Genomic DNA, 25,001 nt, shown 5'->3' with positions numbered 1-25,001 from the left:
TAACATTAAAATACTTAAATATCCCCAGTTTATTAAAGGCTCTTAAGATTTAAAGAAAAAATTCCTGTGCACATACAATGTACCTATGAAATACTGTATTATTACTTATTGTACAGGCAAATGAGGCTCTTACTATAAAAAAGGAAATGTGGTGTCTAAAAATTGCAAGTCTATGTGAAAAATGAACCTCAGTTTATCTAAATGGGATTTTGGGGACACAGCAGACTATTAAAATAGAACTCAAACTTCAAATTCTGTAAACTGAACATCTCATTAATGCCACTTCACCATTAAAAAAAATCAGCACACAATGTTAGCTATGTAAGTTTATCTGCAGATGTTACAGGTAATTATTTCTGTTAATTCCTCCTAAAATATTACTTAGTAATAAAGAATATTTCAAAGGGAGAGGAGGGAGAAATGAAGTAAGATCATAACTATAGTTAATATGAAAATAACATTTAATTTATTTGCTAATATGTGGGAAAAAACATTTTCTAATTAATTTCTCCTTTATCCTTCTTTAAAGACATTTTATTTCTTCAACCAGCACACTGAGGATTAGTGCTATGGGTATTACCACAGTGCTTTATGAAAAAACTTGGCTTCCAGAGGAGTCATACCTTGCAACCCCAAATTGGCTCTGCATGATTGATTTTAAAGTGGGCATTAAAATTCTTCTGAAACAGGGCTGTGTACCTTTGAGAACATTCACATTTAACCTTGTGAGCTCACTTCTACAAGAACAATGAACTTATTTGTCAGCTGCCAGGGGGAAAATCAGTTTAATGTAAAGAATTAATTAAATCAGGCTGACAGAAGCCAATATCTCAATGTTTTTAAATTAAAATTTATTTAAAGGAATAAGTATGGGTGCATTACATAAACCTAATGGCTCTTCTAAGCTCCAAAAAGCATTCATTTCAAAAGCATTCACTTTTAAGGCTGCCTCATTTTTCAGCTTTGTTGTAGTTGAGATTCTGATGTTCACCTGACAAAGTCTGACAAAACAGACTTCCTTCAATCCAGGTCATAATTTGAAACATTATACAATAATGAGATTTAAGTGATGAATAGAAAGAAAAAAGTAGGAGACTTAAAAGATACCAGAAATTTCTATTTGTTTTTAGATTCAGAAAAATATAATTACAGGCCAACATGGTTCTGATAGAGAGGAAGGATGTCAGCAGTTACTTGAATGTAACCCCTTCCCAGCATTTCCAAAGACCTGCAATGTGGTCGTTGTGATCTAAGGGCCTTGTTACCTAGTTTCTAGGCAATCCACAGAATTGAAGCAACCCGGCACAACTTTATTTCGTGAGAAGATGAACTCTTAACTATGAAGGTGCACAAAGGAAGTCTTCAACTGCTCACTCACCATGGCTACAGTATTCAAATGCAACAATCATTCCGAGAAAGAAAACCTGTGAGAAAAAGAGAACAGGTGGGCAAGTGAAGCAGCAGTGATTCATACTTTCAGTTAACCAACTGAATGCTGGTGCTTCCTTCTAAAGAAGTTGTTCTTTGACTTTTTTTTTTTAAGAAACAGAAAAGCAGCAGTATACTGGAAGAAGATTGCCTGAAGATCTATCCAGCCTGTTAACTACGGCTTAGTACTTCCAGAATCCTGAGTGACAACACATGACCTGTGTGATGAGAGGAGCACAGAGCACATGAACAACCAAAAGATTCTAAGCTCAGCTTCTTTCCCTATCACATTTACAGAACAATTTTAAATTTCAGTTTCACCTCCACTACTACAACTATTTTACCCTGTAAATTGCTGAAGGTCTTTGTGAACTATCGAACAGCATAAACAAAAAGTAGAGGTATCTAGATAATAAACTTCAACCAAAAGTAGTCCTTTAGTAATTAAAATGTTACTTCATTAAGTTCTTTTTAAAAGAAAATTCCTCAGAAGTCCACATTCTTTACATGCCTTCACCCTGTTGAGCTAAAGAGGTCAAAAGTATAATAAACTCAACATTATTTTTAACTTGCGTTATTGGTGGTGCCACATGAGAAAAGAGCTGTTTTTGCCATTTTGGGCTGGATGATTAAAAAAAGAGAGAGAGAGAGCTGTTTGTATTTTAAATTTAATATCATAAACAATTTTTAAAGGTAATAAAGAAGTTCTCAGAATGAAGCAGAAGGAAGGCTAACCTTCATTTTCGACTTATGGTAACACCAAAGCAATTTTAAGAATGTGAATAGGAAGCTAAACACTGCAAAGTGAATTCTTAAAAATCAGATTAGTTAAGAAATTTTGAAGAGAACTAAACTATTCACAGAAAACTTGAAAAGAATATTGATTAATCAAAAGCCTGTGAATCCCGGGACACATGTTTACTGATATCTATGGTGAATAGAGTCCAGGAGCAGTTGCACAGTGAGTACATGTGCCTAAGTTTAAGAATTGCAATTAGGAGTATTTTACATTTAATTTAATCTTAGTAGAGGAACAGTTCAGATGTGATTTTAAAAAACAGAATCCCTTCTCGCCTTCCTTCCTTGGTACTTTAACCATTACAAATTTATTCAGGAAAACTAAAATTATTTAAAGAAGAGGCATCTAGTTCTAGAGTAATCTGGCATATTCATATGAGAAAAAATTAGAAATCACTTGATACATCTATAATACACAAATACACATATAAACATTGTGTTTTAATAATACTCTTTGTCACTTCAACTTAAATCGTTCCATTATGAAAATTTCTTAATTGAAGGGAGACTATTTCTTCAAAACTCTAAATTAAACAGAGCTTTATCAATTAAGTTTACAGCAATATAGCCTTTAGAAATACATATTTCTTCATTTTATAATAATACTTCCCCTTTAAAAATTTGCCATGGTTTCTCACAGATTTAAAATACAAGGCACCTAATGCTATAAAAGAATAATACAGTAAATGTAGTGTAAGTGAACCAGATACTTTCTCAAATATTTATTCTTTTTAAAGTCCCACAAAATTTGCACAAACATGCTTGTTGCATAAATTAAACATTTTTTGTGTGGTTAATTTGCAATATTCAACAAAACCCAAAAATATCATCCATACTTACTACAGGTAGCTTATTTTAGCATTTTACCTGTCAGAAACACTGGTCTATGAACACTTAAGTGATTTCTTGAAAACATTTTCATAATATATTCCAGCATTTAACAAGTATGTGAAAATAAAGTCCCGGAACATTAGGATTTATTCCTTGATTAGTTCAAATGATTTCAACAGCTGAATTCCTTGAGATGTGTAAGGCAGGTTGGTCCTTTGGATGGACTGTAGACTGGAACTTCCTAGAACTGTAGTGATATGTACACAGCTACATAGCAAAGTGCTTCATTATGAAAATGAAGAAAACAGGTATGAGAAAAATATATTTTAGAGTTTCAAAGAACTGAAACTGTTAATTTTCAGACTAGGCACTGAAACATTTTTTTCTACAAAAACTTGCCAGAGATTGTCTCTTCGCTGTATAGTTCCATTATCGTGCTAAAAACAAAAACCACAGAAATGTGATTAGATTATAATTTCATAGTTTTAGTTTTCTACAGTTTACATTTTAAAAAGCAAATTATCTTAAAATGAAATACCTATTTTCACGGTATACATACTTAATAACTGGATACTCAAATTTGGAGTACTAAGAACTTATGAATGTGACTTCTATAGCAATGTCAAAAGCTGACATCGACACTAGAGATTATGTATTAGCAGTTAGTTTTACTCCTGGTATATTCCACCATTACTCCTGCAAAGACAAAGACACTTGCCCAGTCTATTCTACTCTGTTGCAATCCATCTTCTTGAGTCTTCACTCTTTCTTCTTTACCCAGCTCTCACTTCTAAAAATACTGAAACCTTGCTGGATATGGGTGGGTTTAAGTGTGAGTATGAGAACAATGCACAGCATACCCAAGAAACATAATGCATAAATTACAGCATTAAAAAGCTTTCAAGAATACAAAGTCCTCACTTAATGTCACAGGTTCTAAGAAACTGACTTTAGGTTCCCGAATAACATTGTTTTGTTCAGTATTGTTACATTATAATGTTGATGCAAAAAAAAAAAAAAAAAAAATTGGTTTTGCTGTAATTTTGCTGAAAGTCACAGTTTATAAGAACCTATTGATGATGTTAAGTGAGGACTTACTATAATTGTGTTTATGGTTTTTTTTTAATTTAAAGATGGCACATAAACACATATTTAGTTCCACTTGTTCTCCAAAACCTCACTAAAAAGAAAATAAAGGGTTAAAAAATATATTTTTCAATAGAAGTAAGGTCTCACTATGTTGCCCAGGCTAGTCTCAAACTCCTGAGCTCAAGTGATCCTCCCTCCTCAGCCTTCCAAAATGCTAGGATTACAGGCATGAGTCACTGTGCCCAGCTTGGAATTTTTTTCTTAAAAGGAATAAACCACATGGACAAAAAGAAAAGTAGAGAGATGAGAAAATAACAGCCAACTCTTAGTTAGCAATGGAAAAATAGGACCAGATTTCCCTGTAAGGAGGGATGAAGAAACAACTAAAAACAGGAAGACTGGTATAATGTCTATAGCAAAAGCAGAGAGACACTCAGATGCTCTCTCCTACTTTTCACAGTTGGCCAAGTGCCTTTTCTCTAACCCAGAAGACTTTAAGGTTTATTCTCCAAAAAGGGTAGTAACAGAGGATCTCTGGATAAGAGAAATACCAGGACAAATCCTACGTGGTTCAGTTATAAGTAACAATTTTTTAGTGACAGCAATATAAACACTGACTACAGATCTATCCAAAATTATGCAGTAACTATACAGGGATGATGAGGAGGCAGAACTGATATGGAGACAGGAGGCATGTGAAGTGGGAGCAGAGGAGGAGTAAAGTTGAAAATAATCTGTCTTCATTGATCTCAGTGGAAAAGTCAGCTGAAGATGCCTAAAACTGAGAACTCATGGAACAGAAGTCATAAGCATGATACTTAGGGAGACAAGAAGAAAAATACCAAAGTAATCAGCTAAGAGTTTAATTTCCTCAGAGTGGGAAGAGAATGAAAGCAGGATGGGCGGGGCAGGGAAGGGCAGGGGTAGCTGCCTTGTACAAAAAGTCTTGGAGAACTAGAGCTTAAACCATGTGCAGTATAAACTAGATTTAAAAACAGCCCACTCAAGAAAAATAGAAAACCAGGACCGTTAGCCGTAGGTTAGAAGCAAGTTTACCATGAGGATAATGAAACTTAAACTTCAAGCCCAACATAAGTGTTAACAATTGACAGGAGTTATACAATGTTCTAGATAGGGAGGGAAAACTCAGTAGCAATCAAGAAATATTTCAATATAAATTGCCTAAAGATGTCTCAGAAAAAGGGGCCTGGATCTTCAGAATTCTAGTAGTTTATTGTGATCTTTCATTCTAAATAATCACTTTTGTACCTGCAAATATGTATGTTGCATTTAATTCAAGCATCCATTCAGCAAAATGTCATGTACTCTACCATCAAAGACATATAAAAGACACTATTTCTTAAAATGTAAAAAATGGGAAAATATTCCAGAAGCATTGTTAAATGACAAAGCAATGTCAGAGAATGAGGATATACACTATGCCAGTTATGTAAAACACACACATAAAAGACTAGTATTTTCCAACCAGTATATTGTACACCAGAATATTGCATTTTTCTTACTTTTATGATCAGAGAAAAAATATTTTTCTAAAGCATATTATTAAATAAAATGACCCTTAGCATGAATAAAAATAAGTTAAAACTTTCTGATCATTTGAGTCAGGCACTATTGTACATACTTTATATTTACCAAGTATTTACTATTTTAACACCCTTATAAGGGAGGTTCTATTGTAATCCCATTTCACAAATAAGAAAACCAGAGCACCAAGGGATTAAGAATCTTGCATAGGGCCACACAGCTAGTATGTGCAGAAGATAGAATTGGAGCCCAGGCTTTAGCCCCTTTAGCCTTTAAGGCTGTATGACCTCTCAAACAACTAATTATAAAAATCAATCCTGGCCAGGCGCGGTGGCTCACGCCTGTAATCCCAGCACTCTGGGAGGCTGAGGCAGGCAGATACGAGGTCAGGAGATCAAGACCATCCTGGCTAACACGGTGAAACTCCATGTCTACTAAAAATACAAAAAATTAGCCGGGCATGGTGGCAGGCACCTGTAGTCCCAGCTACTCAGGAAGCTGAGGCAAGAGAATGGCATGAACCCGGGAGGCAGAGCTTGCAGTGAGCTGAGTTCACGCCACTGTACTCCAGCCTGGGCGACAGAGTGAGACTCCATCTCAAAAAAAAAAAAAAAAAAAAAATCAATCCTTTATTTGAATATTACACAAATAAGAACCATATTCAATACTAAACCCAGCTCACATACAAACCTGGGCTACAGACAACAGCTAACTAGCTCCATCCTCCTGAGAAACACTGTGCATAGAAATGAGACTCTCACACTGTTCGCTGTCTTCTGGAACTCTTGAGAAAAAAAAAAAAAGGCAATAATTAAGGAAAGCTTTAGAGCTGAAAAGGAACCTTAAACCTTATTTATTCCATTGGCTGAAGCTATGTGGGCAGGATGCAAGTCAGTGGCAGAACCAACACTAGGATAAAATTTCCCAAGAACTTGTACCAAGTTAGCGGTTTTTGTGTTTGTTTTTTAAATAAGAGACAGGGTATCACTCTGTCACCCAGGCTAAAGTGTAGTGGTGCTATCATAGTTCACTGCAGCTTTGAATTCCTGGGTTCAAGTGATCCTCCTACCTCAGCCTCCCAAGTAGCTTGGGACTACAGGTATATGCCATCATGTCTGGGTAATTTTTTTTTATTTTCTTAGAGACAGGGTCTTGATACATTGCCCAGGCTGGTCTAGAGCTCCTAACCTCAAGCAATCCTCCCAACTCAGCCTCCAGAGTCACTGGAATCAAGTTCTTTTCATAGCAAAATGTAAAAAGCTTTCATTCTTAAATAGAAAGAAACTGGAAATAAAAATTGAGGCAATACTATTCTATCATGAATTATGTTCAAACCAATAAAAGTTTTCTATATTTAAGTTCGTTATGGCAAAACAGTAAACCTTTTGGTATTACCTGTGAATCAAAACTTTTTTTAAAAAATGTAGTTACTAGGCAGGCAAATCACTTGTGGTCGGGAATTCAAGGCCAGCCTGGCCAACATGGTGAAACCCTGTCTCTACTAAAAATACAAAAATTAGTTGGGCATGGTGGTGCGTGCCTGTGATCCCAGCTACTCAGGAGGCTGAGGCAGAGAATCACTTGAACCCAGGAGGCAGAAGTTGCAGTGAGCTGAGGTCATGCCACTGCACTCCAGGCTGGGCTATAGAGCAAGACTCTGTCAAGAAAGAGAAAAGAAGCAAAAAGAAAGAGAGAAAGAAAAAGAAAGAGAGAGAGAGAGAAAGAAAAAGAATCTTATTACCCACAAGATCTAAACAAATTATTTTATTTTTGTCTGCCATAACATATAAGTTATCATCTTTCAATAATTCCTCACAAAATCTCTAAAAGCTAGGCCAGCATGATGCAATTCTCAGTTATCTAGCAAACACTATTTTTAAAAATGTGTATTGGGACTAAACTTACCTCTGAATTCGATGTTTTCTGCATATAAAAGCAAATATTCTTCTGATTCCCACCATCACAGGATCCCAATTATTATAATGGCATAGGAGAGTTACAATAAAAAATGAAAAAAATACAGGGATAGCTCCTGCAAAAAATAACCAAGAAAACTGCACCTAAAAATAAAAGATAGAGGAAAAAACACACCCACAATTATCATTAAGGCAATTTCCCCCTTCAATGTAAGTTTTCTATTTGTGAAAACTAGCAGGAATAAGAACAATGGGAAGACAAAATTAAACACTGACAGTGTATTAAGTGTATTATTATTAAGAAAGAATTCAAGATTTCAACTTACAATTCCATGTACCTAAATTACCAACAACAATAGTTCTTTCTTGGAAAACAGGCTAAAGGAAAGCCAAAAAAGCATACTTTCCATTTATAGGCATTGTACACTGAGAGTAGAGATATATAGTATGAAACTTTGGTCCTGCACACCATGTTGCTCATTCCTTCTTCACTGTTTGCTGCCTAGTCTCAAATAGTTCCCTCTTCCTCAGTTTCTGCAGTCATCTTCAAAAAATGTACATTTTTGTAAAAAGTTATAGTTGTGCTATCCTGTGTATGCTACAGTTCTTATGACAGTACTAAAAACAAAGTAAGTGCAAATTTATAACACTCAAAACTAGCAATAAATGAAAAAATCTCAAAATGAAATAATGACCAAGTAAAATAAAAAAAAAATATAGGAATATTTTTACTAAGGAATATTAGCCAGAGAAGACAAGCAACAAGACAAGCCTCATCAGTGAAGGGCCCTCTGATGTCAGCAAGTCTGATCCTCCAATCCATCATTTATCAGGGTTGTCAAGAAAATAAAAAATATCTGTAAGTAGGGTGGAGGTATTAAAATCAAAAAGAAAAAAAAATAAGAAAAAAATAAACAAGAAAACAAATATATAAATAAAAAGAAAATAAAAAATGAGATGCCATAAAGCTACCAAAACAAAACTAATTCTACCCTTTCACTAGTTCACTTTTACCATCTAGACTCAACTAAAGATCAGAAACAACTGTCAAAGAAGCCTACACCGATCAGCTACTGAGACTTAAGTGCAGGACACAGGAGGTTTGCTTTAAAAAAATGATGAAAATGGTAACTTCTATCTGTAAAATAGGAAAGGAAAACTGTGTTTGCCCTCTTTGAGAATTCAAAAAAAAAAAAAAAAAAAAAAAGTCTGGAATCACAGGCAAGACTCCCTCTGGTGGAAAACATACTACTATTCCAGTTCATAGCACCATTAGTCAGAGTAAAGGGGCTCTGTGAGCATAATGTCTTTTATGAGGGAACTCACAATGCATAACACAAGAATAATAACTGGCGATTTTTAACATGCATGCCCTATTTGTAGGGTATTTATCCACGGTGACTAAGTCAGCCTGAGAACACCCCAGAAAGAATAGTCATTAAACTAAAAAGTCTTCATTTAGCTATGAAATTACCAATATGTTTTAACATATTCATGGAATATTTGCCAGAATGACTAATAATCAGGAAAAACCATGCTGCATTTAAATTACCCAAGATCAGAAAAGGTATTAAGAAGTTATAAACAATGCAATTAAAAATGTAGTATAGTTGACAGAATGATTTCATGAATATTCAACTTAAAACCTTATTTCATAACTGAATCAAAGCAAACTTAATAAAGACAGACAAAGCCCTAGAAGACTTTAGAAGGCAAGTTCGCTTGCAACAATGTAGTTGTTTATATGTTGTCTCATAATAAAAAACTTCTCATTTGATTTCCAACAAGCTAAGACAAAAGAAATGAAGCCACTTATTACAACAAAGAAAATTACCTATGTAAACAAAAAATTGTTTTCTAATTCCTAAATATATCTGAATATAAAATAGAATATGATCAGGGATGCTTCCTATTATATAAAATAATTATAAATAGACTTAAATAACCAATTTGTTTCAAGCACAATAATGTTAATAAATGCTAACATTTCAGAAGCTATATATAAATACAGTTAGCTAAGTGAACCTAAAACCCTATAAAAGTAGATTTCTCTTACCATGTTTCTATCACAGTTCTGGACACACCCTGCTGCTTTTTCCAGATGGAATCTCCCTAACCTCAATACCAACACCAACGCACAGCCTATTCCTTTAACTGATTGCCCAGTTCTAGATATGAAGACAATCAAGAAAACCAAATATTTTTCTTGATTGTCTTCATATCTAGAACTCAGCAGTTAAAGTTTAGTTATGTTTTTATAATTAATTGCTTGTACATACATTATCCCGTTTTGCCTTTATCCTAAAATACTTTATTAAACAAATTATAACCATTATTATTTGTAGTGATAATTATTAAATGACTAATTATTAAATAAAATTAGGTCCCCTGTGACTATTCTCTTAAAAATTCCTGAACATTAACCTGCAATTTTTTTCAATCTACGAAAGCTTATGTTTTCACAATATCAGTACAATAAAGATGATTTACACAGTAGCCTACGAAAATCCTTTAACAAGTAGCACTTTCCCAGTTTCACAACCATTTTGGTTCATATTCAGTATTATGACCTGAAGATGAAGAAGGACCTAGATATTACTTAAATCTATAAAAGAATGATTTTTAATTATGTGTACTGTTAGTGTTATATAGAATATCCACATTCCATGAAAATGCAAGTTATGTAAGATAATTCTCAATTAAGGAGAGAATCTCAGTTCTTTAACCATGACAAATAAGTAAGAATTTACTGAACCATAAAACAAAGTTAAATATCAGTAAAGAATTGTTTTATAAATAGAGAGGATATATAGCACTAAGCATATTTCGCTTTTATCTTTTTTTTTTTTTTTTTTTTGAGACGGAATCTTGTTCTGTTGCCCAGGCTGGAGTGCAGTGGCATGATCTCAGCTCACTGCAACCTCCATCTCCCAGGTTCAAGTGATTCTCCTGCCTCAGCCTCCCAAGTAGCTGGAATTAAAGGTGCACACCACCACACCCAGCTAATTTCTGTATTTTTAGTAGAGTCGGAGTTTCACTACGTTGGCCAGGCTGGTCTTGAACTCCTGACCTCAAGTGATCCGCCTGCCTCGGCCTCCCACGTGCTGGAATTACAGACATGAGCCATGGTGCCTGGCCACTTTTATCTGAAAAACTGCACAAAGACCTAAAGAAAAATAGCTTTAAAAATTTGCCTATTGCTTGTACACATTATAAACCTTTGGGCCTTGAAATATTTCCCTCTTCAAATTATATTCGACTAAAACACACACACACACACACACACTTCTGTGACTCAGTAGTTGTAGTTAAATGCCTACATCTACTGAACTGTGTGATAAATGGCTATGCTCCATCTTTCAGTGTGGGCAACAGCATACCTCTGTTCTTCCTGCTACACCTGGGAGCACTGAATACACTCTTCCCTTCTAGGCTGTTGGGAGAAACATCCCAGATTCTCTTTTCTGGGTGTTAGCACTGCCAATATTATTACAAGAATCCCCACATCCATACTAGGCCTTCAGAGAAGAGGGATGGGACACCCACACTGTTGAGTCCAGAGAGAGATGGCTAACATTCACTGCAAACAACATTATTCATGTACTGCTCATATCTTCAGTAGTATCAGCATAGTGTTAAGGAACCTGTGACAGGGTTCATCGCAGAAACTAACATGCTTATATGATAAAATGTGACTTACCAAAGAACATCTGGAACAGAATCAGCTCTAAAACTGGAGAACTACATTTGAAGATGATGCCCTTAACTTAGAAATTTAGGGGAAAAAATGGAAAAGCTAAAAATGGAAATTATCTATTTCTTTGGTACTTTTTATATTTCTATGTAGTAAAGCACCTTGGGAGAGAAAGCATCAAGTATTTATGTTTGTATCCTTATAATTTAATCACATCTCAACTTTCATTAGGTTTGTTTTAATAACATACCTAAAATATCTATGAATAATAGTTTCCTTACCTTTTGCATACACATGTCAGCTATTATGGATAGAGGTATTGTAAGGCTTAGTGCAAGTGTGCCTATCAATGATGAGGTAAGAAAGCAGCCCCTAAAAAAAAGAAAATAGACATTTCTGTATTAAAAAAAATTAAACAACCAAAGAAAAACACTGAACAAAGACTTTCTTATAATATAGGCTTCTGAGATCAGGAGCAAAGATAAGAGGTTAGGATGGATTGAGACATAAAATATAATAAAGTCATTAAGATGATTCTCAAAGTTTTTCTTCAAATATTAAAAATACAAATATGTAAGTATAAAAAGCTCAAAATATTTTATGCTATTTTCAAGATTTGTTTGCAGATATTCAACTTTGGGTTTATAGCTTATATTTCATTAATTTTTTTAAAAAACTGTTGAAGTTATTACAGTTTTGTGATGATATGTAGATAACAAAGAAAACAGCATTATTAATGTTGCAGGACAATACTTCACACATAGACTTTAAGGAAGTGATAAGCCAACATGTGATTCTGTCACCAAGCAAAAATATCTCACCTTCATGAATACTAAAATAGTGTGTTATTCTTTTGATTTGGCTTGGCATAAAAAAGAGAGGCTTGAATATTCTTTAAAAATATCTTCTTGATTTCCATTTTTCTAACAATTGTCCTAACCAAAAGTTAAATTATTTAATTTCACCTTGAATTATCAATGTGGGTATGAAATTTTGAAATATCTATCTGCATATAATTTTGTTGAATTGAAAGAAAATATTATACCCAATGGAGACAGATGAGCCATTTATAAAGACTGATAATTTGGGTTTATAAGGAGAAAATGAATTATAAGCCAAGACAAAACCATAATGTATATCGTTAGGACTACAGATCCATGGAAGTTATAGGCAAGTAAAATCTAGCTCAGTATATGTCAGAATTAATAATGCTGTCCTGCAATAAAAGGGGCTATCTCTCAATAAAGTGTCACTAGAAGTACTGAACAGAGGCTGAACAATTAGTCCTTTTTGATGAGGTAAAGGGAATTTAAGTACTTGTGGTTCCCACTACTTAGCTGCTCTGTGAGAAGAGCGTTCGGGGTCAAATATAGCATATGTTCTTCGATATTTGTCACGCAGAGTACTAAAATAAAAAACCTGGAAGGTAGAATTATAAAGCCTGTTTGACTTTATCCAGCTTTTAAGGTGGATCCAATTTAGCTGATGGCTAAAGCCTTTTGTCATCTGTTAATAGTTCAGGTTAAAACAATAGAGTATCTAAAATGTACATAATTAAAGATGAAAAAATTAATGAGAAAATGGATTATGCTTTTAAAGAATTTTAGATCAGCAAAGGAGTTTAGATAAGAACATAAATTACTACAATACAAAGTAAATTTTTAAGTATTACACAAAAGAGAGTGAATATGGGGGATCAAGAAAACAGATATTCCTTAACTGGGCAGGGAGGCACAGCAGTATAGGCAGAGCATTAAGGAAGACTCCACAAAAAAGTCTATTTCTGTTGCAGTCTTTCTTTTTTTTTTTTTTTTTTTTTGAGACGGAGTCTCGCTCTGTCGCCTGGGCTGGAGTGCAGTGGCCGGATCTCAGCTCACTGCAAGCTCCGCCTCCCGGGTTTATGCCATTCTCCTGCCTCAGCCCCCCGAGTAGCTGGGACTACAGGCACCAGCCACCTTGCCCGGCTAGCTTTTTGTATTTTTTAGTAGAGACGGGGTTTCACCGTGTTAGCCAGGATGGTCTCGAACTCCTGACCTCGTGATCTGCCCGTCTCGGCCTCCCAAAGTGCTGGGATTACAGGCTTGAGCCACCACGCCCGGCCTCTGTTGCAGTCTTTCACAAGGGAAAACTAGTTAACCAGTTTCAATGGGTATGTAATAAAATTCATTGTATTCATTTATGCTTTATTCATTCTATTCATTTAAGTTTCTATTAAATAAAAATAGGACTAAGTATAAAGCTCTGTTATTTGAAAGGTTTCTCAAACTCCATACATGAGACTGTCTTCAAATTATTTTAAGTTTATTATTGCATATCAATATACTGGATATATAGCATATCAAAGGATGTTAACATCTCAAATCAATCAGAGTTTAAGGTTTACATATCTGGCTCACCCATATGAAAGGTCCTGAAAATAAATAAAACAAAAACACCTATGAACAAGCAAACAGATATTCCAAAGCCTCTTAAATAAGCACCATCTCCTGGATTCTCAATTAGAACTCATGCATTCACACTTGGCATACATAACTCATACATTCGGATATCCATTAGATAATGACCACTTTCATTTGCATAATACTTCACTTTCTAAAACATTTTTACAGATTTAGACCATTCATATTAATTCCTTCATTCAACAAGTATTTATTGAGCTCCTTCTGTGGACAAGGCACTACTCTGGAATGGGCACATAGAAGTTACAAAACAAAGTCCCTGTTCTAGTGGAGTTAAAGTATTCAGTTTTACGTGTGTTGCAGAATGGGGTGCACAGGAAGGGTCACCAGCAAACAGACAAAACATAAACGCTTAAAATATCCAAAAATTAATCAACTGATAATTAATAATTGGAGAATAAACAGTACATACCACAACCACAGGAACTCTGAGAGTACTGTTCCAATAAGGCCATTAATGATAATGCACATTAATACTACTTTATTGGGAAACTCGAAGTCCTCAAATCCAGTATAATGAAGTAAAAAGAAACCTGGCCATAAGAGCAGGAGATTAAATAAACCTACAAAACCTGAACATGTATAAAAGAAACAGAAGTTAAAATTGTCATTTATTTCTATTCTCCAAGCTTATTAATTCTAAAATCAAAATTAGATTTTGCACAAAAGCACTCTGGGAGATTTCATTAGCTAAACCTTCTGTTGGTTTGTTTTTAAGTCAGTCCTGTGAATAGCTCAAAACCATAAAAAGAAAACTGTCTGAAGCAACTGGTGATCGGTCAGTTCAACTATCCCACTGTATGGGAGCAACTACTGTGGAGTAAACCACTTAGGACAACTCAACAAGACGGGTTGTTAGCCTTAGCAACTGACAATACAGTGCCCTAGAACTTAAAAGAAATAACTGGTATGTATGTGTTTGTGTATTCAGTCTAAATTAATTTTAAGGAATTAGATGGTTTGCTCTCTGATTCAAGTATTTATGTCCAAAACACTTGTGCTATGCGAGCAGTAATGGAAGAAGTTCCAAAGGAGATAAAACTCTTGGTTCCTGCGTTCCCAGAGCTCTAGCTAATTAGTGAGAAAGTTTGTACACACAAAGAACTATTCAACATATGAGCAAAGTACAGATTGACCAGTTATTAAGGAAAGCCACCCCACAGAGTGGTTAAGTGTGTGCTCGGCAGTCTGACTGCCTGGGTCCAATCCCAGCTCTATCACTGAATAGTAGTGCAAACCTTATATACCTCTTTTAAAACTTTATACCAGTTTTCCAATCTATAAACATAAAATAATATTTAATAATATGTAATTAGGTTGCTGAGAAGATTAAACACATAAAATATAGCATAGTATCTGGCACACAGTAAGCATTTAATAAAAGTTAGCAAATATTACTATAGAAATTAAGTTTATATATGACTACACACATGTGAAAGTAAAGACTATAAAGAAAAAAGATTACAACTGTACAATAAATTTTGTTGTACTTTCTATGTAGTTTATGTCACAAATTTGCTATATAATTTATGTGGTAACTATATAGCTTTCTTAAAAGAAAATTAAATTACAGTAGATATATAATTGATACTTCCTATGTCACCTAAATAATAAACCGGTAATTAGGATGCCTAATTAAATCTTAACAGGGCAGGAGCACCCACTCTCTATCTGATGCTAAAGACTCACAGCCACCCCACTTCTGTGAAGGGAGGGGCAAATAAGTCTGCCTTTCCCAGCAAGTTCCCACCCTCCACGCCACCCCATCTTCTGCAGCTCATGACTAACTGATGGAGGCGTTATAAGGCCGGCCATCATGGCTCAAGGCCCAGACATAGTAGCTGCTCTCCCTCTGCTCCCCGCCCCAGCATCTGCAATGAATTGGGCCAAACCTCAGTTATACTTGTGTGCCACATGGTTCTTTCCCCTTCTCTATCTTGCTTCCTTCACTCCAAGTTTTTCCTTCAGTGAATTCCCCACAATAAATCACCTACACAAATTCCCCGTCTCATATCCTGTTTTAGGGAGCCCAACTATTATGGTTTGGCTCTGTGTCCCCACCCAAATCTCATCTCGAATTGTAATCCCCATGTGTCAGGGAGGGACCTGGTGGGAGGTGACTGGATCATGGGGGCGGTTCCCCCATGCTGTTCACATCATAGTGAGTTCTTACAAGATCTGATGGTTTTAATGTGTTTGGCAGTTCCCCCTTCACTAGTTCTCTCTCTCTTGCCAGTGTGTAAAACATGCCTTGCTTCCCCTTCACCTTACGCCATGATTGTAAGTTTCCTGAGGCTTCCCCAGCCATGCAGAACTGTGAGTCAATTAAACCTCTTTTGTTTATAAATTACCCAGTGTCAGGTAGTTCTTTATAGCAGTGGGAAAACAGACTTAATACACCACCTTCAGACATCTATTGATTAAAAAAACAACAACAAAAGAACACATATACAGGACACATGACCTAAAATGCTTAAATAACATTACGAAGTTGTTTTAATGAAACACCAAAATGTGGCATTACCAAGAACTAAATCTATTTTCTGGTCCCTGAAGTGCTGAGTCTATGAAATCCCACATAAATTAAACATCCTTTGACCTAAAGACAAAAGTCCCAATGACTCCACCTATTCCCTAGACTGCCCACAATCTGGCACCACACACAAAGTGAAGTTCCAGCACATTCATTCAGATCTACTCACTGCTCCCCGTTAAGCCTCTGCTCAAACTCCCTTGCCTGAAGAGCCCCCAATATCCCAATCCTGACTTCTCCGAATCCTGTCTATTCTAAAGCCCAGGGCAGATCCATATTGCTTTACATATCACATCACATATGAACAGGACCAACATAAGCTACAAGTCTATATGCACTCTCCCTAATATGAGTAAATTGAGCAATTTTTCTTGCAAGTTGTCAACGTTTAAATTTTTAAAAAGTACCACTGACCCAACCACCTACCTACAACACTAAAAAAAAACTAGCATTTTATTCCATTCCAAATAAAATTTTCTATGACTGCCAAATATATCATTAAAATTATCTTTTCTTTTTTAAGAGACAGTATCTTATTCTGTCACCCAGGCTAGGGTGCAGAGACACAATCATAGCTCACTGCAGACTTGAACTCCTGGACTCAAGTGATTCTCCTGCCTCAGCCTCTCAAGTAGCTGGGATTACAGACACATGCAACCAAACCTGGCTATTAAGCTATATTTCTTGGATTCTGTATTTAAAAAGAATTTAAGCAATCACTCAACCTCATGGCTTTTCAAACATTTTATTTTTGTTAGTCTTCAGATACAGGTATTTAAACTATTTTTAGTTTTAAAAAAGTCTTTTAAAAAAAAATTAAATAGAAATGCGGTCTCCCTATGTTGACCAGGCTGATCTTAAGTCCCTGGCTTCAAGCAATCCTCCTGCCTCAGCCTCTCAAAGTGCTGGGATCATAGGAGTGAGCCACCATGCCCAACCATAAGAAAAATCTTTACTACAAATTAAATTCTAATGCAAAATGCTTAACAAAGTAGAGCTGTTCCACAGGTGAAGCAGCAAAGGAGTCCAAGAACTAGACCCCTGCATGCAACTCTATTTCCTTCCAGCCATCCCAGGAGCCTATCTATTGCCTAAATCACAGTTTAGAGGCCATTCATCTAGTCCAATTTCCTCATATTCCAGATGTGTATGAGACAAAGTTACAACAGCTGGATTCCAGATCTCCTGACTTCTTGTAAGCTGCACTTTGAACTCTTATCACTGAGCTTCTTTATCTATTTATATTCAGATATCTTTTGAAAGATAGCTTGTCAATGTGTTCTTCTTCTGCAGTCCTACAGATATCGCAAGTTCTTTCCTGAACTGATGTTAGGCAAAGGAAAATTTATAAACCATATCCAGAAACTATAATTGGGTAATTTGAGAATGAATCTATGTTATAAAAGTGTCTGTGTCTTAAAGATAAAATGCAAATGAAAAGCCTTTAAATGGCCCACAATTTTAAATGTAAATAAGTACATAGACTGCGAGAGCGTTAAACATATAATTTGGGGGCAGTCTCCCCGATCCTTTGCTAACTATTCAAAACTGGCAAAATGTAAAATACAGCAGGTAAACTCTCACATGCTTATAAGAGCATAACTCTGTCATATCAATGAGATAAATATCTGACTTGCAGTCTGAAGACATCAATTTGAAAAAAAGTGTTAGGAATTTCTGTCACACGCCAAGGAGATGGGCATTCCCTCATAGGTACACAACCATGCAGAATAAAGTAAACATTGGGATTGGCCTTCATAATCTTTAAATGGTTTTAAAGAATCATATAGAAAAAAAAAAAAAAAGGGTTCCCTATTCTGTCCAAAAAAACAAAAGCAAAACCCTGTGTTAGACATTTACAGTAAATAACCTCACAAATTAAACATAGTCTTACCAAAGAACATTGGAATATCCAACTTGTCTTCTCTATCTACTTTTCTCTTAATCATAACAATATAGACAGCATAGAGCATGGCTCCAGCAAGAGACCAAATGGAACCTGTAAAAATCAACATGATTTAAAGCAACCACTCATTAATTCATTCAATATACACTTAAAATCCAATAATGTGTCAGATAATATTGCAAGAATATACAAAAGTGAAAAGATATATAATTAGATAAATCACCTTTATATTGATACAAAGATATATAATGAAAAGGTATAGCCTACCCCAGCCACGTCTTTTAGGAGTACAGGAAGGAGTTTAGTGTGTTAACAAACAAATGCAAAAGCATTCACCTCAATGATCTGACCAAAACCTATACATATTATAATAATACAACTAAAAAGTAACACTTTGTTTTTAATTTGGAAATGCGTGTTTCTTATTTTACCCTACATAAACAATCTTGACACCTGGCATTTTCCAACTTAACAAATGTTTCTTTCCATCACTAAGCTGTTGCTTGTATTGTCTTCCTTACCCCCATATATCATTCTTAATATGTATTGCACTACCACTCCCATCTTAAGGGCTCTGTTAAAGTTTCATTTCTTCCACAAAGCATCCTCTTTCTAATCTGCTGCATTTCCGTTCTGTCTTCTGTTTTAGACAATACTTACTATTGTCAAGTATGGTATTAGTTTAATCCCTAGTAGCTTCATTTTATAAATCTCTTATTGTTCCAAATCAAGAACTCCTTGAAAACTACAAACACATAATTTATACATTTTAATGTTCCAAAATAGCTAACATAATACAGCTCTCACCGTACATGAATAATAAATACTGATTCTCTTCATTAACTCTCTCTCAAAAACATTTAAACCTTTCGAAACAGCTAAATAATGTTCTGCCAAGTGGTCATATTTAATACTTTAATCAATTATTCAAAAGATGAATGTTTTATTACATCTTTTATTATTTTCAAACTTTTTTAAAGCTTTTGTCAACAAAATCTTGCATACACATGCGCATACCAAATACATATATTATTTTATGTATTTGTATACACAAAGCTGCTTGGGTGAGAAAGAGGTGAGGAGGTTCAAAGCACAGCTCACTGGGTAGTAGTTAGGAATAATTTAGAAAGCATTGTTCTATTCAATAAACCTCAAATATCTAAAGAAGTATCCAAAGAGAAATAATTAATATAGGTTTATTTTTTATTATGAGGTCTCACTATGCTGCCCAGGCTGGTCTTGAACTCCTGGCCTCAAGCAATCCTCCCACTTTGGCCTCCCAAAGCACTGGGATAACAGGCATGAGTCACCATGCTCAGCCCAGCTAGGTTCTGTTTATTTTTGTTTTTGTTAAGTCTAAGCTATGGATCAAAACCTAAGTGTTCACCATAGCAGTAACTGTTTCAGACAAGAATCAAGAGTGAATGACAATATTCCTGGGTGATACGACAGCAACAGGAAATTTGTATAGCCTCAAAGAATCCCCGACAAGATGCTTATTACTTACAATGGGAAAAATCAGTAACTTTACACTAGAATAAGGTGGTTGATTTTAACCACCTTAAAATTAACATTCCCAGCAACAGGACAAATCAATATCAATGCCTGTTGGTAGAATACACTGATCAGGAAACAATACCACTTCCATTATATTCTTACCAAAAATGCACAACCTCAATTTAATCAAAGAAAATGTCCGACAAATACAAATTGAGGAACATTCTGCAAACCAACTAGGTGGGACCCTAAAAAAGTGTCAAGGTCATAAAAGAAGACTGAGAAACGGTTCTGCATTTAAAGGAAACTAAGGAAACATGACAATTAAATGCAATAAATGATCCTAGATTGGAAAAAGAACATTAGTGTAAAAAATGGCAAAATTTGAAAAGGCTTTGTAGATAACAGTATTATAGTCAATGTTAATTCCTGATTTTTATAACTGTATAATAGTTATGTAAGTTGTTAACATTTGAAAAATCTGGGTGAAGGCTATAAGAATTCACTAAAATATTTATGCATTTTTTAACATTATTTCCAAAGGAAAAGTTTAAAAAAACACCCTGCTAGTGCCTATCCTTTGTACGTATGTGTGTGTGAGCATGCACATTTGACTTTCTTGTTTACTCTAACAAAAAACTTTCCTGTATACTCTTAACAGAGAGAATGCAGAGTCAAGTACTTACCTATTGTATCTCTTCCAGCAGATTTTTCAGATCCTGACAGGTTTACCAGTACAACACCTCCAATGCTATGAGAATAACAGTCATTAATGATGAGCTAAACAATTCTGAAAAGGCTAATCATAAAGATAAAAATTATTTATGAGTGATCAAGACTAATCTCAACTTTGGGTAACACTGTCAAATAATTTAGCAATTTCAGTAACAATATCTAACAATATCAATATAATATAGTGTTATATTCGTATTAACTCATTTAATCCTCACAAAATAAACAATATTATGCTTTATAAGGAAGTATTATTACTGCCATTCCCATTTTACATGTGAAAACTAATACACAAAGAGGTAAGGTAACTTGACCAAGATCACATAGCCAAGACTGAAATGCAGGCAGTTTTACTCCACAGCCCAGTGCTCGTAAGTGCTATGCTATCAACTGTCTTTCAATTAGGAATGAATTAACCAACTTGTCATCCCTTTCCAATCTTTCTTTTGGATTACACAAATATATCAAACCCATATAAATCCAGCAATGTAACAGTACTTACTCTTGCTTATTGGTAAAATCTAAATTAACAGTAAAACTATCCTTATGTGCTTAAACAATTTCACTAATCTCATGATTTTAGTGGATAAAAATAAGACTGAATTAAGGTTGTAGAGATATCAGAGGTCATTCATAAACTCAATTGTTATTTTCTGGGCATCTATTATGAGCAAAGCACTGGGTTACAGAAGTGACCAAGACAGATGTGGTTCCTGTCCTCAGGGAACTTATATTGTCTTTCTATTTCTGTGAATCTTATAAATTGTAACATGTTTTCAAGTAGATGAGATATTGCTAATTTAAAAAAAAAAAGCCTAATTCCCTCACCCTGATCAGAAAGACCAGGGTGGCAGTGGGAGAAGATGAAAGAAAACATGTATTCCCTTATGGAAAGATGTCATCAGAACTTAAATGTAGTCCTTACATTAAATATGCATACCCTTCAATTAAATCATCACAATTTTCTGTAATAATCATTGTTCATATTCAGATTCAGCTATTATTTATTGAGTATCCACAATATATTTAGAAACCAGGGGTTTTGTTTCCATTTAGATGATGATGATTATGATAATGGCTAAATATAGGGAGCACCTCCTGTTGTGTATCAGAAAATTGTTCCAAGCACTTTAGAAGTTCTACTCATTTAATCCTCATAATACTCCTATGAGAGAAATCCTATTATTATCCCCAATATACAGACGAGAAAATTGGCACAGAAATGTAAGGAACTTGCCCAAGATCTCAAAACTAGTAATGATGGAGATGGGATTGGATTCCAAGTTGTTTGGCTTGAGGCCACACTCTTGTCTCTCAATTGATGAAATGAGATTTCTTTGCTTAGATTTCCTTCAAGATTGTTGCTATGTAAAATTCTTTTTATATCCTCAGAAATTGAATCTCTTAGGAAAATGCCAATTCAAAGCAAAGTATTAAACAATGTTTAATACATAATTCTTAAGAACATACACTTACACAAAAAATTTCTAAGTAACACTTTTTTTTAAAGGTACAGATAGTAAATATTTTTGGCTTGTGGGCCACATTGTTGCAATTCAACTCTGCCTCTGTAGTGCTAAAATGGCCATAGACAATTTGCAAATAGATGAGAGTAGCTGTGTTTCAATAAAATGTGGATGTTACAGGGCTGAGTAGCATCATGTCCATTTAAAGCCTTCTTTTATCCACATCTTTCTTTGCTCTTACAATATAAACCACCCTGGTGCCACTATCAGAAATTGTGACATTGTATTTTTAAGCAGAGTAAACTAGCTATCACAGTATATTCTTACCTTAAAATTACAGCTAATAGTTTAGAAAGGGTAAATCTATCTCCACTGTTACTTGGAAATACTGCAGCAAGGATTAAGGTAAAAAGTCCTATCAGGAGAAAAGAATTTAAAAATGGTACATGAGTTTAAATACTGCCAACATTTTTACTAATAACTTCATTGTTTAAATAAGCAAATTATATACCTAACTTTCAAATTATTTTTGTCACTCTTAACTAAGAAAATGACGGCAGTTAAGTAATGATTAGACTGAAATGTTTAAAGTTCATGCATAAAATAGCCTCCAAACTAAACCATGTTTATTTCAACAGTACAGATCAAGTACAGTCATAAAATAGCCTTAAACTAAACCATGTTTATTTCAACAGTACAGATCAAGTACAGTCCTATTTATTTTAAACTAATAGGAAACTTAAATCTTATTCAGAGTAACATGTTGACTTCATCATAATCAAGCTTGTGTCCTAAAGTTATTTTTATAGCTTCAAAAATACTTTTGTCTTCCAGATTTGAAAAGTGATTCAATCTTAAAAATAAAACACCTATCATAGGGCAAATTATAGTTCTGAAATAAGCAATTACATTTTAGCCAAAGGGTCTAGAAAAAGATCTCGGGAAAGTATGTATGAAGGGAAAGGCAACTATAATACAAAAGGCCAGCCTATAAAACTGTAATATATTGTTATACAAAAAAATTGTAAAGTATTTGAAGGAACATAAACAGCACAGGCTAAGGCATGAAACTACAGTCATGCTTAACAACAGGGATAAATACAGAGAAAATGCGTGTCGTTCGGCAATGTCATCCTTGTGCCACTATCACAGAGCATACTTACACAAACCTAAATGGTATAGCCTACGACACAGCTAGGCTACATGCTATAGCCTATTGCTTGTAGGCTACCAAATTGTATAGCATGTTACTGTATTGAATACTCTAGGCAATTGTAACACAGCGGTAAGTATTTGTGTATCCAAACATATTTAAACATAGAAGAGGTAGAGTAAAAATACAGTATTATAATCTTATGGGACCACCATTGTATATACAGTCTGTTGTAGACTGAAACATCATATGTGGCACCTGACTATATACAGATTAGAAGGCAGTTATAATGGACTAATGTATATTAGAACTAATATAAGAAGCTATAACAAGATAAAAATGCTGTATATGTGCACACATATACACCAGAAATATATACACTGATTTATAATGTAGAGTTTTAAAGACAAATTTCTTACCAGAAGTTGAAGATAAAATATTAACTATAGCAACTTGTGTGTCTGAAAGTGCTTCTTGATATGACAAATTTGCCAAAAACCACTAAAGGAAAAGAAAACCAAAGTGAACCCTAATGAAAGACATGTTTACATCTGTCATTACAATTCAGAATTCCCTCTTTTGTTCTCCTCCTAAATACTGTTCTCACAAGATGTTTTAAAAGCTGCTTTGTATTGAAAAAATCACAGGCTCCCAAAAAAGACAAACATTTACAATCAGACCTAAGACCCTGCTACCCAGTTTCCCTTAAAATTTAACAATAGTTGGTTAACAATTAGCATTCAGGTTTTTCTTTCTTTTTTTTTTTTAATGAGAGTAAAATCAAGTATCAAATGAATTTAAAAATTTGCTTTATCTAGGCTGGGCGTAGTGGCTCATGCCTGTAATCCCAGCATTTTGGGAGGCTGAGGTGGGTGGATTGCTTGAGCCCAGAAAGACCAGCCTGGGCAACACAGTGAAACCCCATTTCTACAAAAACAGATACAAAAATAAGCCAGGCGTGGTAGTGCACACCTGTAATCCCAGCTACGCGGGAGGCTGAGGTGGGAGGATTACTTGAGCCTGGGAAGTTGAGGCTGCAGTGAGGCATGACTGCCTCACTGCACTTCAGCCTAGGTGACAGAGAGACCATGTCTCAAAAAAAAAAAAAAATTGCTTTATCTAAGTACTGCTGATACTCTGTGAAGTTTATCTAAATCTATTTAAATTTGGGAAAATTCTCCGACATTAGAATAGGTACAGATGAATACAGATAATGAGAAATCTATTAAACCAGATGATATGCGTGGATATGGATGGTCCTAGCTAGCTAGCTGGATTGAAAAATAAAAGGTTACATTCACTTTGGAAATTTAGACATGTCCTATGAAATATGTTAATTTACTAGTTAATTGTGATTGCTTTTCTGAATCTCAGTTTGCAGACACAACCCAAAGAGTTCTCATAACTTTGGATACAGTGAAGGAAGCTTTCCAGCTATCAGGACGTTTTTTAAAAAAATTCTTTCTTCTCTTCCACTTATCTAGGTCAGGATGGAGAATAAGAAATAATACTTTTGGCCAGGTGCAGTGGCTCACGCCTGTAATCCCAGCACTTTGGGAGGCCGAGACGGGCGGATCACGAGGTCAGGAGGTCGAGACCATCCTGGCTAACGATGGTGAAACCCCCCCTCTACTAAAAACACAAAAAATTAGCCGGGCGTGGTGGTGGGCGCCTGTAGTCCCAGCTACTCGGGAGGCTGAGGCAGGAGAATGTGTGAACCCAGGAGGCGGAGCTTGCAGTAAGCTGAGATCGTGCCACCACACTCCAGCCTGGGCAACAGAGCGAGACTCCGTCTCAAAAAAAAAAAAAAAAAAGGAAATAATACTTTTTTTGATGAAGGCTGGCAGGATGTGTGTGTGTCCAAAGTTCAGTAATTTTCACTGATAATTCATCCATTTTTTGTAGATAACCCTTTTTTACTATCTGAAACAATGCGACTATGAATATCTTAATT

The 25,001-nt window shown here is 35.0% G+C and overlaps 1 protein-coding gene across 5 annotated transcripts in view; it reads right to left on the bottom strand.

Annotated features, from left to right (window-relative positions):
* Positions 1–1,107: 1,107 nt before the first annotated feature.
* Positions 1,108–25,001, bottom strand: part of SLC35F5 (solute carrier family 35 member F5) — a 43,277-nt gene continuing 19,383 nt past the window's right edge. For 3 of the 5 annotated variants that reach the window (XM_023195904.1, XM_023195905.1, XM_023195906.1), the window contains exons 8-16: positions 23,467–23,548; positions 22,222–22,309; positions 20,383–20,447; positions 18,188–18,292; positions 14,173–14,332; positions 11,583–11,673; positions 7,597–7,751; positions 6,382–6,475; positions 2,081–3,494 (exon numbers count right to left, since the gene is read on the bottom strand). In XM_023195904.1, the coding sequence (XP_023051672.1) occupies positions 6,400–6,475; positions 7,597–7,751; positions 11,583–11,673; positions 14,173–14,332; positions 18,188–18,292; positions 20,383–20,447; positions 22,222–22,309; positions 23,467–23,548 (822 nt within the window). In that variant the 3' untranslated portion in view covers positions 2,081–3,494; positions 6,382–6,399. Of the gene's footprint in view, positions 1,425–2,080; positions 3,495–6,381; positions 6,476–7,596; positions 7,752–11,582; positions 11,674–14,172; positions 14,333–18,187; positions 18,293–20,382; positions 20,448–22,221; positions 22,310–23,466; positions 23,549–25,001 lie in introns of those variants that run through there. The other 2 variants (XR_002727240.2, XM_023195907.2) reach the window with 2 other exon arrangements.

This window comes from Piliocolobus tephrosceles, chromosome 11, assembly GCF_002776525.5.
Source record: "Piliocolobus tephrosceles isolate RC106 chromosome 11, ASM277652v3, whole genome shotgun sequence".
NCBI lineage: Eukaryota > Metazoa > Chordata > Mammalia > Primates > Cercopithecidae > Piliocolobus > Piliocolobus tephrosceles.
This window is presented reverse-complemented; position numbering and strand designations above follow the sequence as displayed.